Source organism: Argopecten irradians, chromosome 6 (genome assembly GCF_041381155.1).
Source record: "Argopecten irradians isolate NY chromosome 6, Ai_NY, whole genome shotgun sequence".
Classification (NCBI taxonomy): domain Eukaryota; kingdom Metazoa; phylum Mollusca; class Bivalvia; order Pectinida; family Pectinidae; genus Argopecten; species Argopecten irradians.
In genome coordinates, this window is record NC_091139.1 from 42324318 (window position 1) to 42343541 (window position 19224).

At 35.4% G+C, this 19224-nt stretch overlaps 2 protein-coding genes across 2 annotated transcripts in view; both read left to right on the top strand.

Moving 5' to 3' along the window:
* Nucleotides 1-2283: 2283 nt before the first annotated feature.
* Nucleotides 2284-6144, top strand: LOC138326363 (uncharacterized). Its single transcript, XM_069272477.1, has 3 exons — nt 2284-2595; nt 3157-3330; nt 3453-6144. The coding sequence occupies exons 1-3, from the start codon at nt 2340-2342 to the stop codon at nt 3968-3970; spliced, it is 948 nt and encodes a 315-aa protein (XP_069128578.1). The 5' UTR covers nt 2284-2339; the 3' UTR covers nt 3971-6144.
* Nucleotides 6145-7901: 1757 nt separating this feature from the next.
* Nucleotides 7902-19224, top strand: part of LOC138325952 (3'-5' exoribonuclease HELZ2-like) — a 31169-nt gene continuing 19846 nt past the window's right edge. Inside the window, exons 1-3 of the mRNA XM_069271971.1 lie at nt 7902-8059; nt 11542-12189; nt 12911-12950. Coding sequence (XP_069128072.1) covers nt 11602-12189; nt 12911-12950 — 628 coding nt within the window. The 5' untranslated portion in view covers nt 7902-8059; nt 11542-11601. The remainder of the gene's footprint in view (nt 8060-11541; nt 12190-12910; nt 12951-19224) is intronic.

Sequence of the window (19224 nt, forward strand, 5' to 3'; positions counted from 1 at the left end):
TTTTATGTATGTCTGTTTCTGTATTTTGTCCCTCATTCTGGCCTTCTTAAGCTGTGGAATCTGTTATCTATATTGTCATCATTTATGTTTAAATGTTATTTCCCCCTGCTCTGGGCGTTTTTAAATATTGAATATTACTATCTCAAATACATTTTACTTAGTATTTACGTAGTAATACACTTAAGTTATTGACAATAAATTATTTTGAAATGAAATGTAATATGCAAAAGTAGATGCTCTATATGTGTATGCATTACTGTATGTGTACATACTTCATCCAGTTTCCATATTACTAATGCACCTTATTTTGACCATGTATTGTACATTCATGTATGCAGTATTATCATATATTTCTTTGCTATTTGAAATGTCTGCAAGATGGTATTTACACCAACTGGGAATTACAAAGCATTGATAGATATATGAAAATCTACACATATATATAAGGTTCAAAGAAGTACATGTAATATCAACCAGATTTTCCAGATGACACGGCATCCAATCAAACGTAAGTCTGTTGGATACGAATTACTTCAAATGGTAAATAAGGGACGAGGAAATAATTCCAACCGTGTGGAAAATCTAGTCACGAGAGGAGGTCAAATGTGAATGTGCTATCAACAACAGAGCAAACAACATCAGACAGAACCTGACGTGCAAATCCAGCAATGTCATCTACCTCCTCTCGTGTAGGAAATGCACAATGCAATACGTTGGTCCACTCAACGTCAGAATCAACAATCACCGCTGGTCTATCAAACAGAACAAACCTGACATTTCAACTTGCCCATCCATAGTTGGAAAGACATGCAGGTGATTGCAATTAAGCACTGTTCCTACTGGACACTAACCAAACGTCGATCGAGAGAGAGAGATTCTGGATTATCTACAGACCCGCTATCCAAAAGGCATTAACGAACGTTAAAACAAATTGACATCAAATGATCACTTGCTTTTCAATTAATTATCCCTATTTCCAGCATTTTCCCGTTCTGTTCCACGCGTTTTTTATCCTTTACATATGCTGTCCATCAAAAGGCGACTAAATTTGGGACTTTGCATCTTTGCAAACACACCGAGGAGATAAGCGACTAAATTTACATCCAATACCAATGAGCACTATAAATAAATTTCGCCAAACATTTGACGTCACACGTGGCACGCTTTCCAGTCATCGCTCATATTTTAGCGTTCTGCTGAACAGCATGGATACATTTTTGTAGATCTGGCCTTCGGCTGCCACTTGCCGAAGGGTTAATTGCGCTCCATTGTGCTATAAAGTTTTATATTTTTCTATTTTGTCCCGCATTACTGTTCATATCCTATTATGTAATCGTGTTCGTTTTATATGTCTCGATAATTTGACAATTTTGTTTTGTCCACACGGTTGGAATTACTTCCTTGTCCCATACATATATATATATACACACACACATAAAGACTGAAACAGTCACCATGTAATTTGCTTCATATGTAAACCCATAGCAGCCCCCCAACCCCCCAAGTACATTCACAAACAAATTACGCGTTTGCATGACTAGATATTCAACCAAAGTAAAAGTAATTCATATGTATGTTAAAATTGAATTAAATATGTAAATTTTAAGACATGACACCCAAATGATATATTACTATTGTCTACACCGGACTGAATGTGCACAGTACACATGCATGTACATATGTGTAGCTAGGCCAAATTCAGTGACGTTTATCTTGTTTATGAAAATATCTATCACCCACCTGTATGATTTTATGCTGTTCTGTAAACAATCTAGAGAATACCAAATGAAAATAATGTTAACCGCACTCTAATGGACAAAATCAAGGACGAAATCGACCACATTTGCATCGCTTTACTACTGTGTCAATGGTACACGTAGATTTGTTTGTACCCAGCGCGTGCACCGGAAGTGCCGCCATTATGAGACTTTCCAGCCCTCACGACATACCGCGGACCGTGTTCAAAGATGTCAGTGTTAATAAATTGGATATACAATGTATATGTCCCAGTTCTATCCCTGTCACAATTAAGAGACATAATTTACTAAATGTGAGACCTTGAACATTACATTAACCGGCCTATGAATGATTAATCATATTCCTTCGCCATTTCCTGTCTAAATCGACTTTGTGATATAAATCACATCCTGATTTTACCATGGACCAATGCGCATGGCAACATAATAAAATGTCTTCAGAAATATAACTAACTTTCCTGGTATAACTATAGAATCTTGATTCAGTAGACAAGAATGATGTCCGTCAAGTGTGAACCAAGACGGATCTGCAAGACCAGACTTATTATTTACCTCTTTATATGTGCGGACATTTCTGTTAAAATGGTTAATTGTGCTGGTCTACAGGTGTTTCATTCTGAGTCAGTATTAGTGGACTGCCTTTGTGATAACGAGCCTGTGGACACATTCACCGGAGACACAGCCACCCACTGTATGGTCCATTGTGGAGAAAAGGTCCAGTGTCTGTCCTTCTCGTTCTCAAAAAGTGACAAACTTTGCTGGTTGCATTCCACCCTATTGTCCGAAACAGCTACTGGTCAGCATAGACTTGGAGCAAAGTGTTACAATATGAAGCATGGTCTGTACTGTTTTTTTGCATTGTTTATTAGCATTCACTGACACATGTTGACAAGTTCATAACCAATTGAATAGCAAAGCTGTAGTGAATGAATGAACGAACAAATAGATGGAAATGAATGAAGGAGTTGATTAAATGCGGGAAGTAAACGAAGAAAATTAATACCTTATTATTTTGTATTTCATTTATTTGGGATTGTAGCTTCATTTAAGTCTACTGAATTACTGTTCTCGTGTTACAAGGTCTGTTTTCTGTGTAGAAAATGTAGTGGTCTTTCAGAGAAAATTCGAAACACGAGGCTCATTAGATGGTAAAACATGTTTACATTGTATGTATAGTATATATGACATTGCTTGGAGAGTGGTGTGGTGTATTTATATATTTGTGTTATAAAAGGATCCTGATTAAAGGATTTATAACACCTAAGGTATGGTGGTGATTGATAATTAGCTATATTGTTTATGTTGTCGTGGTTAAGACTTGTCCACGCCATTAAATCGTTACTATGACTACACCAGGTTGTCATCCTCCTCACTACAATTTTATATAATGTCTTTACAGACAGATGTGACCACGATGACGGATACCTATATGAACCTTCAGTCAATGGTTGTCACAAACCATATTCTATTTTTACCGACTACAATGACGCCAGGTCCAGGTGCCTCGAGGATCGTGGGTATCTGGCGAGACTTGAATCCTTCGGGGAGTGGTATTCCACCACTCAGATACTCGGTAAGATATTCACTCCAAACACATCGAAGCACATTTATTTTTTTTCTGTATAAGAAACAGAATTTTAAATAAAAACATCTTAAAATATAGTCCAATTAACAACAAGACATTTTCTATTACAGCGGAAGGCAAATACTTCATACAGGGTGTCTATGACGAGACAACGTCACAATGGCGGTTCCACGATGGTACAGTGATAGGCATGCAGATGTGGAAGGCACCCACCAAAAATATCCTGGACAACAATACTAGACTAGTGCTTGTTGAAAGCTCTAACTATATAGCGGTGCCATCTGATGTGACTCTCGCCAAATTTATTTGTGAGAGACACATTGCGAGTTCTCTCCTAGCACCTACCATTAGCATTGGCCTTAATATAATGACGGGGAGCAAACCTATTGCACCTTCTTCAAGAACAACTGGACATTCGACGGTTACTGTAAACACTATAACACATGCGAGTATCACTTTGGCAACAGCGTCTGGTCAAAATACAAAGGAGGATAAAAGTTATACAGGAAGTGGGATGGGTACAACGAACACCGTAACACATACGAGTAGCACTTTGGGAACGACGACTGGGCAAAATGTAGAAGAGGATGAAAGTTTAACAGGCAGTGGAATGGATACAATACAATGAACGCCGTATCATATACTAGTAACTCTTGGGAAACGAAGACTGTTCAAAGATTTGAAGAGGATGAAAATTTAACAGGAAGTGAAATGGGTACAATGAACACCATAATACATAATATTATGACGAGAGTACACTCATAATTTTATGTTACATCTTCATAACTTTAAAAAATATTCAAATTAATCCTTATAATTCAATTTACTAAAGATAATCTCTTCAATACTCAAAATTATTTTGGGACTCTTTTATGTATGAAATCATTACGTCGTCATCTCAGCCAATCAGAAGCAACGGTACAAAGGGCGACGCCATTTTTCCGATTATGCGCTGATAAAGTAAATTTCAAGCCAATAAAAATACTTGTAACAAGCAAAATTGAATTATCGTGTATGAAGCGAAGTTTATCTTGATGGTAATCTTGATGATTACATTATCTTGCGGTAAATAGACGATGCCGTGTCATGCGAATGCTTTTACATGTAAACATGTAGTCCGACATTGAGTTTTATTTTCTGGAAGCAACTATGAAGATCTGAACTCAATAAGACGTTAATTGAGTATTATTTAATTGAATTATTCAATTGGTATATTACATTTAAAAACTAAAGAAATAAATTATAACTCAAAAAATGAGAACCCATATCACCCCTAAGTTATTCACTACGACAATTCTAACATTGAATATGTTGATCCAGCTGTAACGTTATCGACGATATTTTCACCTTTGATGCACCTGATATCATATCTACATGTACATTACATACGAACAACAATACCTTTTATCTGAACCGCGAGTTATTGTTATCCCTTACTCATGACAAACTACATGTCACGTGACCCAAACATACTTGACGTATCATGTCTATATTTGTCTATTGTTGGTTTGTTCCACAATCAACTCAATTAAGGGTCCGTTTTGTCCAAATCCACTTTTTCCAGGTCTTTTTACACAAATAAGCCCCATTCCATGCGCGACTAATCAACTAAATACCCATTACAGTGATTCGCCCTATGATCTTGCATGCCATTTTTCTCATTACTAACTGTTGTTTTGATTGAAATAGTTTGTTCTATATTTTTCTGAATTGATCATGAAAGGAAAACACATTTTATCTTAAGAAATTTTGACATGGGCAGTAAGCATTTCACGTATGGTCGTCCCTAAACTATTCATATGAATATATCGCATATAAACAACAAAATATAACATGTACACGTGCCAACCGCCGGAGACCTACGGGTGATCGCACTACCCGTATTACGATATCTAGTCTGGATTGCTGCCAGCAATGTACGAAATATAGAGCTGACGAATTCGATAAAATTACATGTTTATATTTAGTATAAAAGGGATGGCGTACTACATGTATGCTCCCGCCCAATACATTACATACGATTTTTTAAAAATCACGATTCTGGCAAAGTTCCCTAATGTATATCCTGTCTTTGGAGGCCATGTGTTTATGAAAAGAAATCGATAAATGATTAATATCCATGGGTGTCTCATGCTTTAGCTATATATGTTATAAGACTCTTTCATATGTGTGAATATGAAGGATAGGATATGTTACCCGAGGGTCACAAAATGAAATCCTCGGGTTATGCAACATATTGGGATTCCGAGGTTGTTGCCATGAAAGAAAAAATTTCTCTCATACCTTGATGTTTTGTTAAAATTTTACAATTATGACATCCCGCCATTTTGTAATACATGAAAGTTGCAGGATATCTCTGTACTACTTTCTGAAAACGTTACAGAGAACATAGTTTTGTTGCTATTGTGACGTCACGAGGGTATTGTTTATTGACAGATGTAATATTGGTTTTTATCTCATGCAATACACTTTTGTCGTCTGATGCTATATACCACATAGCCACCCATGCAATACTGTTTTCTCGGTAAAATATTAATGCTATATTCAGAAACTAGGCTGGTTTTACCTATATCATTTGTATCAAACAAACTGACATGACAACAACACACAATACAACCTCATGGAGGATTTCTCACCATGATATCAATACAATTTTACAAAAAATAACACATTCGAAAATCTATTTTGTTTAAGATTTAGTGCATGTTTGTGAATCCTCGATAGGGGAAGGGTTTTTGTTGTGAAGAAGAAATCGTGCTATAATTCTTGATTAAACAAAAGGCCCAGAGGCCCTGTATCGCTCACCTGGTTTTTTGTTAGTAATTATCACAAGAATCTGACAATTAGAAAAATAAGCAAAATTGACTCACAAAGTTTAATTTTGAATCACAACCATACAATGATGCTATTGATACCATACAAATATGCTATCCAATACATAGGTTCACAGACAAAGTAATTTACATGAAAATAGTAGCCTAATTGACCTTTTTGACCTCGCATATATTGCCGTTTAAGGCCCCGGGGGTCAGCCCTATCATTTGTACAATTTCAAATCCCAACCCAATAAGGATGCTACTATTGCATTATAAGTGCTCTTCCATTCTTAGTTGCAGAGAAGAAGTCGTTTATATGGAAATAGCTAAATTGACCCCTTTTGACCCCACCCTTCAGGCCCCCGGGGGTCAGTCCCATCATTTGCAAAATTTTGAATCCAAACCCTATAAGGATGTAACCATTGCATTATGAGCGCAATCCCATGTTAAGTTGCAGAGAAAAAGTCATTTATATGGAAACTGACCACTTTTGACCCCGCCCCTCAGGCCCCCGGGGGTCAGCCCTATCATTTGCTCAATTTGGAATCCCCAGCCTACAAGGATGCTACCATTGCATTATGGGTGCTATACCATGCTTAGTTGCAGAGAAGAAGTCATTTATATGGAAATAGCCAAATTGACCCCTTTTGACCCCTCCCCTCAGGTCCCCCGGGGGTCAGCCCTATCATTTGCACAATTTTGAATCCCCACCCTATAAGGATGCTACCAATGCATTATGGGTGCTATACCATGCTTAGTTGCAGAGAAGAAGTCATTTATATGGAAATAGCCAAATTGACCCCTTTTGACCCCGCCCCTCAGGCCCCCGGGGGGTCAGCCCTATCATTTGCACAATTTTGAATCCCCACCCTATAAGGATGCTACCAATGCATTATGGGTGCTATACCATACTTAGTTTCAGAGAAGAAGTCGTTTATATGGAAATAGCCAAATTGACCCCTTTTGACCCCGCCCCTCAGCCCCCCCCCCCGGGGGGGGGGGTGTGTCAGCCCCATTATTTGTACAATTTTGAATCCCCACCCTATAAGGATGATATCATTGCATTATGGGTGCTTTCTCATGATTAGTTTCAGAGAAGAAGTCGTTTATATGGAAATAGCCAAATTGACCCCATTTGACCCCGCCCCTCAGGCCCCTAGGGGTCAGCCCCATCATTTGTACAATTTTGAATCCCAACCCTATAAGGATGCTACCATTGTATTATGGGTGCTATCCCATGCTTGGTTTCAGAGAAGAAGTCGTTTATTTGGAAATAGCCAAATTGACCCCTTTTGGCCCCGCCCCTCAGGCCCCCGGGGGGTCAGCCCCATCATTTGTACAATTTTCAGTTAGTAGCCCGTAAGGATGCTACCAGTCAAATTTTATTGAAATCCGACCAGCGGTTATGGAGAAAAAGTCGATTGTTGACGGACGCCGGACGCCGGACGCTGCGGTATCCCATAAGCTCACCTGGTCCAAAGGGACTGCACACCCCTGCAGGGACTTACGCAAGTCTATGGTGATATTTTCAAAAATCATAGTCTAAATTTAGCCTGTTACAGAAAGTTCAGTCGCACTGCCTCTGATTGAAACGATGTATAATTCCGCGAGCACTTCCCTGTTTCCAATCTATTAATACACGATTTGTAATTTCCATTGATCTGGTCGTTTGGTTATCAGATAGAAATACGCTATTTACATATCGTCGTTTGTCCATGGCCAGCTATCGCGTTTATTTAAAGTATGTCATTCTAAAAATAGAGTAGTTCGCGGAATAAAGGGAATTTCCCACTCAACGTCCTGTATAAACAAAGCGCTGTCAAATGACTCAAACCAAAACAGTATTCAACACGAAAGGAGACGTCAGTGATTTTACAGAAGGACGCTATGTCAGTTAACATGTAAGTGGAACCTTTTCTACATATTCTTAAATACCTTGACGCGTGTATGTGTGCGTGTATCTGCATTGTTTTGAATGTTGTGTGTGTGTGTAATCAATATTACGTAAGATGGCGGATGTTTCTGATAGTATGTTTTTGTTTGAATTCAATTTACATGAGATTTATTGTCACTAGATTAAAGTTTCATTCAGTTTAAAGTTCAATCTTACACTGTAACGTATTCGTAGATATCAAGTTTTATAATGAACCAGTGCAGAAACGTCGTATTTGACTCGTATTTAGTCACGTGATGATAACAAATTGTTGTCGGGCGACATGTTTTTTGTTTGTTTGTTTGATTTATCAGTAATGCGCTGTGTATATATGTGCATTGTTTATTCAGAGTGATACTCGCGTAACGTGTAATTATAAACTTTAATAATGCTTTAGTTATGTTTTACTCCGAAATGTGTGTATCTCACATGCAATATATAGGTCTCTAATTATCAAAAGCCCTCACTTACATATACATGCCAGTGTATAGTGTCAACTGTGCACGAAATGGTCACTTATCGCCCCACGGCGAAATAGTTATTTTTAGGAACTGAATCATGCACGTAACAGATAACCTTAAACTTGAAAATTTCCACCTTACCACGCTATTTTGTTTAGACCGTATATAATGCTATATATACAGTTGTACATCTAGATGTATATCGAGCAAATAAGCTATATTATGTCCATTAATATTGTACAGGTATAATACTGGCCACTTATTTTATTGATAAGATTTTTGATTATTGATAATTATTGATAAGATTTTTAAGCAGAATTTTGATATACATACATGCACTATATTATCGACCTCTTTGGAACTTTGACATGGTATAATCAGTCCTTATCGCTTCCCTGGGATGTTTTTTGTCTGACGTTATTATAACCTCTTTGACAGCTGTATCTTGCCTAGAAGCAAATTCTAATTAAAGACTTTTTAATTTCTATAATTCATCGGATTGACCTTGGTTAACAGCCGATTATTCACCACTCAGTACATGTATATATACTCTGGCTAAAACAAGGAAAGGTGAGGAAGGTAAAACAATATCAGGATGTTGCGCCAACAGTATACATTTGTAGTCACAAGGATGTTTAAACGTGGACCAATTACATATGTTAGTTATATACAGTATACTAGATCTATTTATGATATTGTGCTTGTACCAGTCATCGCCTGTCTAGACGTAAATGAAAATAACTTAAAACGGAAGTATATACACAGTACTAACACAATATACAATACATTATAACCTTTTCTATTGGTACTGCATTTGATGCCTTGGTTGTATTCATACATATTCGTAGGATTACATACGTGTACATGATTGGCGCTTAATTTATAGGCCGCACATTTACTCATAGAAAATACAAGTTAAAAGTGTTAAATAATCTTAAAATAACTTTGAATAAATATTCGGCCATCCAAATTAAATTTAAATAAATCTTTCCTTCCAGAAACCGATTTGTGTTTTCTAAATTTTGGTACTAGACGGCTTGATATCCTCCATTGTAGATTAAGAAACAGAGCAAGTACTTTGAATTACGATCTTTTCAGATCCAATATCTTGCCTTCAGCACGCTGTGAATGTGGATTCACGTGCAAAGACTCTTATCATTCTTTCCTTACATGCCTAAAATATCACATTATACGACAGGCATTATTAAACGATCGTCATTGGTACCCCGGTGACATCACATTAGATACATTACTAAGAGAAGATGCAGATTTAGAAAATGATGCTAACCTTAATATTGCAAAGGCAGTCCAAATTTATATTGATAGTACTGGCAGGTTTTGACATTATGAGCATACTACCCCATTTCCTATATATCTACCCTGTATCTTAGTTAATTAATAAATTACATATTATACATACAAAATGTATGTCAACAGTAAAAATCAGTTGTATCTGCTGGCTGGTTTAGTTGAAAGATTTCCAAGGAAAGGAATGGCTTCGAGTGGATCTCCAGTGTAATGTTTTTTATGGAATGTGTATAATGGACAACGTTTTAAGGAAATAATCGACTATGTACACAATTATCACGTTTACAAATAATTATAAGTTAATAAATAACTATTCTCCTCTCCCATACTCCTCCATCTTTCCCATTTCTCCTTCATTCTGATAATAGAAAATTTTGATTCATATTATATATATGTATTGTCTTCACTGCTGTCCATTATGTATATATTCATGTTATGTATTCGGGAGAGGACGTTACTAAGTTGGCAAAACTTGTGTCCAATCCCTGTTGTCAATTATTTACGACAATAAAAAATATGTTTTAAATAAAAAAAAATCATGCAGAGAAGTGAAAAATGGCTTGTAAGGATAAAAATTAAAAGAAGTTTATGATTCACAATGTTTCTTTTTTAAACTTGGCATAAAATCAATAGTGCCGCGGCATACAGAAGAAATATGCATGGACATTTTCAGAAAGAACATGTCTGGGGTATTCCCAACTTTCGTTTTGTAGTAATTCTGAGAAATTGGCTTTCGATTTTCTTAGTTACAAGGTTTTGCAGTCATTTTCTCAGTCTTGTCATAATTATTGAAAACGAAATTAAAACAGAATCTGAATTTTATACTTGTCCGACTCGTTCGACAGATAAATTACCTTATAAATTCACCAGCAAAAACCCTCTTTGATTCTGGTTGTATTTTATTCGATCCAAATTTCAGCTTGTGTTCTGCTTTTTGTCCACAATAATGCTCCCCTCCGCAACTCTTTATACAAGAGGAAGGTTTAGGAATATCATCCCAAAGTACTGAAGAGATCTGTCTCAGTTTTCATGTGTAAGCTTCCAAGAAATCATATGTTCATATATTATTTTGGGAACGATCGGACAGCAAGATGGCATAAGGGATCCTTTGTATAGATTCTCCTTAGTTCTCAGTACATACTTCTCTTTTGTTTTTATAGGAAAAAAACCCCAGAAATTCCGATAAAAAGAAATTGTACACTTATTTTAAACATTGCCAAAGTGTTAAATATTTAATGGAAAAGTAAAGAAGAGCAGAGAAAAGATCCATCTGACTGATAAAGTAAAGAAAACCAACGATAACCATTAGATAAATGCATAACCTACTATTGGAAATATTTTAAAGTGAATGATTATTATACATATCAACATAAAACGCTCAGGTTATGGATTATAACCGTTTCGAAACTGAAAGCTATGAGCCGGTACATACCTGTATATTGTATGAAACCGAAAGTGAAACCTAAATGAAACTTTTGTCTTCTGCGTCATAGGTATTTATAAATCTATAAATAGCTGCTGGTTATCTATCTATAAATGTTGTGCAATGAGTATGGATTGAAATACAAGCCACAAGACACAATTGTCATTTTTAAGAGAACATTTGTAGATTTCACATCATGTGCGTAAGATGAGAAGAATTTCAGATAGCTCGTTTATGGAGATATTTTATTTTACGTAGGAATGAAGCCAGCATGGAGTATGACTTGGGACATTAAATGTGGTGAACTCATCCCCACTGATGGGAAACATTGGTGACACTTTGTATAGACACGTTGGTAGGGAGGACCCTCCGGATCCTCCTAATACTATGGAGCCGTGCTCATCTGTAGATGATGCTCATCTGTCGTCTAATTTGGACGATCAACCCACTGATAATGTCCATTTGTCAAACCAACACGATTCAAATTGTGACCAACGTGACAAATCAAACAATGCTGAAAGCAAATGTGAAATAATTTATCAGCGAGAAAGTTTCAAAGACACTGACTCCTCAGACGAAGACAGAAGTCGCAGTAGTGTTAGCCCAATGAGCCTGGAGCTTGGCTCGTCTGGGGCCAGTTCATGTAGTCGTTATACACCTGAGTACGACGACGTAGATGACGATGATGATAATGATGACTTTATGATATCATCGATCAGGTCTCCTGAGTTAGACCAGCTTATTTCTGTAACTAATATACATATCAACAGAAAAAAGTTTGAAGAAGCCAGAAAACTTATCGGTGATATATGTGCCAAACTTGACAAGTCCTCTAAAACTGACAAGGAGCACCAGAATCTGGACTATAGTCACTACTTTCACGCATGTGGGGCTTTGTACCAATCGGTAAGTACATCATATATTCAGGCGTTTTACAGAGTTATCTGCCCTCCTTGTGGATAGGTATTGATAACGACGTCATCTGTTACGAGTGTAACGTCATGCTTCTTTTGAGAAAACGACGTGAATTTCGCTCTCAAAATAATGACGTCACAATGGATACTTATCCACAAGGGAGGCTCAGGTTACTCCACAATATGCAACAACAGATGGAAAAAATACTACACTTAAAGTCATCCGTAGTAATTTTTCTGTGACATTTCGTATGAACATTGTTTTATTTAATCAAGTTTTATGGCTTCAATTGGTCGCTTTAAATATTTTAAATTCGTTGAACTGCTCTCCTTATATCTAAGTCATAAATGTGCATACAGATCTTAAGGTGAATTTTGTATAAGCTAAAGACAAAGAAAATATATGGTTATCTCAAGTTTATCTTAAACTTGAGGCATTGCTTAGCCAAACAAAAATGGCGTAACATTTTATGATCTGTTATTGCCTAAGTGATGAGTCTAAACCTAAAGCTGTTTTTGACTTGATTCGTGACCATGGCCCCAATTTCAACAAGTTTTCTTAAAAATGAATTCCTTAACTTGCATGTAAAATTGTCCATAGAATAATATTGCAAAAGTTAAGTGAAAAATATATGCAACCCAATGGATAATTGTAAATTTTAATTAGCGATAAAGAAATCAAGTTTCACGACATCTGACTCTTCTTATTTCAGATAGCAGAGCCTGGTAGCGCGTTGAAGATGTTCTACCGTGGTAGGTTCTCATTTTAACAATTCTCATTATCTACAACTGTTAATTACTGTACCGATATGGTGTTATGCTTATAACCGATATTTACTGTACCGATATGGTGGTATGTTTATAACCCTTATTTACTGTACCGATATGGTGGTATGTTTATAACCGTTATTTACTGTACCGATATGGTGGTATGTTTATAACCCTTATTTACTGTACCTATATGGTGGTATGTTTATAACCGTTATTTACTGTACCGATATGGTGGTATGTTTATAACCGTTATTTACTGTACCGATATGGTGGTATGTTTATAACCGTTATTTACTGTACCGATATGGTGGTATGTTTATAACCCTTATTTACTGTACTTATATGATGATATGTTTATAACCCTTATTTACTGTACCGATATGGTGGTATGTTTATAACCCTTATTTACTGTACCGATATGGTGGTATGTTTATAACCCTTATTTACTGTACCGATATGGTGATATGTTTATAACCCTTATTTACGTACCGATATGGTGGTATGTTTATAACCCTTATTTACTGTACCGATATGGTGGTATGTTTATAACCCTTATTTACTGTACCGATATGGTGGTATGTTTATAACCCTTATTTACTGTACCGATATGGTGGTATGTTTATAACCCTTATTTACTGTACCGATATGTGTGGTATGTTTATAACCCTTATTTACTGTACCGATATGGTGGTATGTTTTATGACCGTTATTTACTGTACCGATATGGTGGTATGTTTATAACCCTTATTTACTGTACCGATATGGTGGTATGTTTATAACCCTTATTTACTGTACCGATATGGTGTATGTTTATAACCGTTATTTACTGTACCGATATGGTGGTATGTTTATAACCTTATTTACTGTACCGATATGGTGGTATGTTTATAACCCTTATTTACTGTACCGATATGGTGGTATGTTTATAACCGTTATTTACTGTACCGATATGGTGGTATGTTTATAACCCTTATTTACTGTACCGATATGGTGGTATGTTTATAACCCTTATTTACTGTACCGATATGGTGGTATGTTTATAACCTTATTTACTGTACCGATATGGTGGTATGTTTATAACCCTTATTTACTGTACCGATATGGTGGTATGTTTATAACCCTTATTTACTGTACCGATATGGTGGTATGTTTATAACCTTATTACGTACCGATGTTATTTTACTTATTTACTGTACCGATATGGTGGTATGTTTATAACCGTTATTTACTGTACCGATATGGTGGTATGTTTATAACCGTTATTTACTGTACCGATATGGTGGTATGTTTATAACCCTTATTTACTGTACCGATATGGTGGTATGTTTATAACCCTTATTTACTGTACCGATATGGTGGTATGTTTATAACCCTTATTTACTGTACCGATATGGTGGTATGTTTATAACCCTTATTTACTGTACCGATATGGTGGTATGTTTATAACCGTTATTTACTGTACCGATATGGTGGTATGTTTATAACCGTTATTTACTGTACCTATATGGTGGTATGTTTATAACCGTTATTTACTGTACCGATATGGTGGTATGTTTATAACCCTTATTTACTGTACCGATATGGTGGTATGTTTATAACCCTTATTTACTGTATCGACATGGTGGTATGTTTATAACCCTTATTTACTGTACTTATATGATGATATGTTTATAAACGTTATTTACTGTACCGATATGGTGATATGTTTATAACCCTTATTTACTGTACCGATATGGTGGTATGTTTATAACCGTTATTTACTGTACCGATATGGTGGTATGTTTATAACCGTTATTTACTGTACCGATATGGTGGTATGTTTATAACCCTTATTTACTGTACTTATATGATGATATGTTTATAACCCTTATTTACTGTACCGATATGGTGGTATGTTTAAAACCCTTATTTACTGTACCGATATGGTGGTATGTTTATAACCGTTATTTACTGTACCTATATGGTGGTATGTTTATAACCGTTATTTACTGTACCGATATGGTGGTATGTTTATAACCCATATTTACTGTACCGATATGGTGGTATGTTTATAACCCTTATTTACTGTACCGATATGATGATATGTTTATAACCCTTATTTACTGTACCGATATGGTGGTATGTTTATAACCCTTATTTACTGTACTTATATGATGATATGTTTATAACCCTTATTTACTGTACCGATATGGTGGTATGTTTATAACCCTTATTTACTGTACCGATATGGTGGTATGTTTATAACCGTTATTTACTGTACCGATATGGTGGTATGTTTATAACCCTTATTTACTGTACTTATATGATGATATGTTTATAACCCTTATTTACTGTACCGATATGGTGGTATGTTTATAACCCTTATTTACTGTACCGATATGGTGGTATGTTTATAACCGTTATTTACTGTATCGATATGGTGGTATGTTTATAACCGTTATTTACTGTACCGATATGGTGGTATGTTTATAACCCTTATTTACCGTACCGATATGGTGGTATGTTTATAACCGTTATTTACTGTACCGATATGGTGTTATGTTTATAACCGTTATTTACTGTACCGATATGGTGGTATGTTTATAACCCTTATTTACTGTACCGATATGGTGATATGTTTATAACCCTTATTTACTGTACCGATATGGTGGTATGTTTATAACCCTTATTTACTGTACCGATATGATGGTATGCTTATAACCCTAATTTACTGTACCGATATGGTGTTATGTTTATAACCGTTATTTACTGTACCGATATGGTGGTATGTTTATAACCCTTATTTACTGTACCGATATGGTGGTATGTTTATAACCGTTATTTACTGTACCGATATGGTGGTATGTTTATAACCGTTATTTACTGTACTGATATGGTGGTATGTTTATAACCCTTATTTACTGTACCGATATGGTGGTATGTTTATAACCGTTATTTACCGTACCGATATGGTGGTATGTTTATAACCGTTATTTACTGTACCGATATGGTGGTATGTTTATAACCGTTATTTACTGTACCGATATGGTGGTATGTTTATAACCCTTATTTACTGTACCGATATTGGTGATATGTTTATAACCCTTATTTACTGTACCGATATGGTGGTATGTTTATAACCCTTATTTACTGTACCGATATGATGGTATGTTTATAACCCTTATTTACTGTACCGATAAGGTTATGTTTATAACCGTTATTTACTGTACCGATATGGTGGTATGTTTATAACCCTTATTTACTGTACCGATATGGTGGTATGTTTATAACCGTTATTTACTGTACCGATATGGTGGTATGTTTATAACCGTTATTTATTGTACCGATATGGTGGTATGTTTATAACCCTTATTTACTGTACCGATATGGTGGTATGTTTATAACCGTTATTTACTGTACCGATATGGTGGTATGTTTATAACCCTTATTTACTGTACTTATATGATGATATGTTTATAACCCTTATTTACTGTACCGATATGGTGGTATGTTTATAACCCTTATTTACCGTACCGATATGGTGGTATGTTTATAACCCTTATTTACTGTACCGATATGGTGATATGTTTATAACCCTTATTTACCGTACCGATAAGGTTAAATTTATAACCGTTATTTACTGTACCGATATGGTGGTATGTTTATAACCCTTATTTACTGTACCGATATGGTGGTATGTTTATGACCGTTATTTATTGTACCGATATGGTGGTATGTTTATAACCCTTATTTACTGTACTGATATGGTGGTATGTTTATAACCCTTATTTACTGTACCGATATGGTGGTATGTTTATAACCGTTATTTACCGTACCGATATGGTGGTATGTTTATGAACGTTATTTACTGTACCGATATGGTGGTATGTTTATAACCCTTATTTACTGCACCGATATGGTGGTATGTTTATGAACGTTATTTACTGTACCTATATGGTGGTATGTTTATAACCCTTATTTACTGTACCGATATGGTGGTATGTTTATAACCCTTATTTACTGTACCGATATGGTGGTATGTTTATAACCGTTATTTACTGTACCGATATGGTGGTATGTTTATAACCCTTATTTACTGTACCGATATGGTGGTATGTTTATAACCGTTATTTACTGTACCGATATGGTGGTATGTTTATAACCGTTATTTACTGTACCGATATGGTGGTATGTTTATAACCGTTATTTACTGTACCTATATGGTGGTATGTTTATAACCCTTATTTACTGTACCGATATGGTGGTATGTTTATAACCGTTATTTACTGTACCGATATGGTGGTATGTTTATAACCCTTATTTACTGTACCGATATGGTGATATGTTTATAACCGTTATTTACTGTACCTATATGGTGGTATGTTTATGACCGTTATTTATTGTACCGATATGGTGGTATGTTTATAACCGTTATTTACTGTACCTATATGGTGGTATGTTTATAACCCTTATTTACTGTACCGATATGGTGGTATGTTTATAACCCTTATTTACTGTATCGACATGGTGGTATGTTTATAACCCTTATTTACTGTACTTATATGATGATATGTTTATAAACGTTATTTACTGTACCGATATGGTGATATGTTTATAACCCTTATTTACTGTACCGATATGGTGGTATGTTTATAACCCTTATTTACTGTACCGATATGGTGGTATGTTTATAACCGTTATTTACTGTACCGATATGGTGGTATGTTTATAACCCTTATTTACTGTACTTATATGATGATATGTTTATAACCCTTATTTACTGTACCGATATGGTGGTATGTTTAAAACCCTTATTTACTGTACCGATATGGTGGTATGTTTATAACCGTTATTTACTGTACCTATATGGTGGTATGTTTATAACCGTTATTTACTGTACCGATATGGTGGTATGTTTATAACCCATATTTACTGTACCGATATGGTGGTATGTTTATAACCCTTATTTACTGTACCGATATGATGATATGTTTATAACCCTTATTTACTGTACCGATATGGTGGTATGTTTATAACCCTTATTTACTGTACTTATATGATGATATGTTTATAACCCTTATTTACTGTACCGATATGGTGGTATGTTTATAACCCTTATTTACTGTACCGATATGGTGGTATGTTTATAACCGTTATTTACTGTACCGATATGGTGGTATGTTTATAACCCTTATTTACTGTACTTATATGATGATATGTTTATAACCCTTATTTACTGTACCGATATGGTGGTATGTTTATAACCCTTATTTACTGTACCGATATGGTGGTATGTTTATAACCGTAATTTACTGTATCGATATGGTGGTATGTTTATAACCGTTATTTACTGTACCGATATGGTGGTATGTTTATAACCCTTATTTACCGTACCGATATGGTGGTATGTTTATAACCGTTATTTACTGTACCGATATGGTGTTATGTTTATAACCGTTATTTACTGTACCGATATGGTGGTATGTTTATAACCCTTATTTACTGTACCGATATGGTGATATGTTTATAACCCTTATTTACTGTACCGATATGGTGGTATGTTTATAACCCTTATTTACTGTACCGATATGATGGTATGCTTATAACCCTAATTTACTGTACCGATATGGTGTTATGTTTATAACCGTTATTTACTGTACCGATATGGTGGTATGTTTATAACCCTTATTTACTGTACCGATATGGTGGTATGTTTATAACCGTTATTTACTGTATCGATATGGTGGTATGTTTATAACCGTTATTTATTGTACTGATATGGTGGTATGTTTATAACCCTTATTTACTGTACCGATATGGTGGTATGTTTATAACCGTTATTTACTGTACCGATATGGTGGTATGTTTATAACCCTTATTTACTGTACCGATATGGTGGTATGTTTATAACCGTTATTTACTGTACCGATATGGTGGTATGTTTATAACCCTTATTTACTGTACTTATATGATGATATGTTTATAACCCTTATTTACTGTACCGATATGGTGGTATGTTTATAACCCTTATTTACTGTACCGATATGGTGGTATGTTTATAACCCTTATTTACTGTACCGATATGGTGGTATGTTTATAACCCTTATTAGTGTACCGATATGGTGATATGTTTATAACCCTTATTTACCGTACCGATATGGTGGTATATTTATAACCGTTATTTACTGTACCGATATGGTGGTATGTTTATAACCCTTATTTACTGTACCGATATGGTGGTATGTTTATAACCCTTATTTACTGTGCCGATATGGTG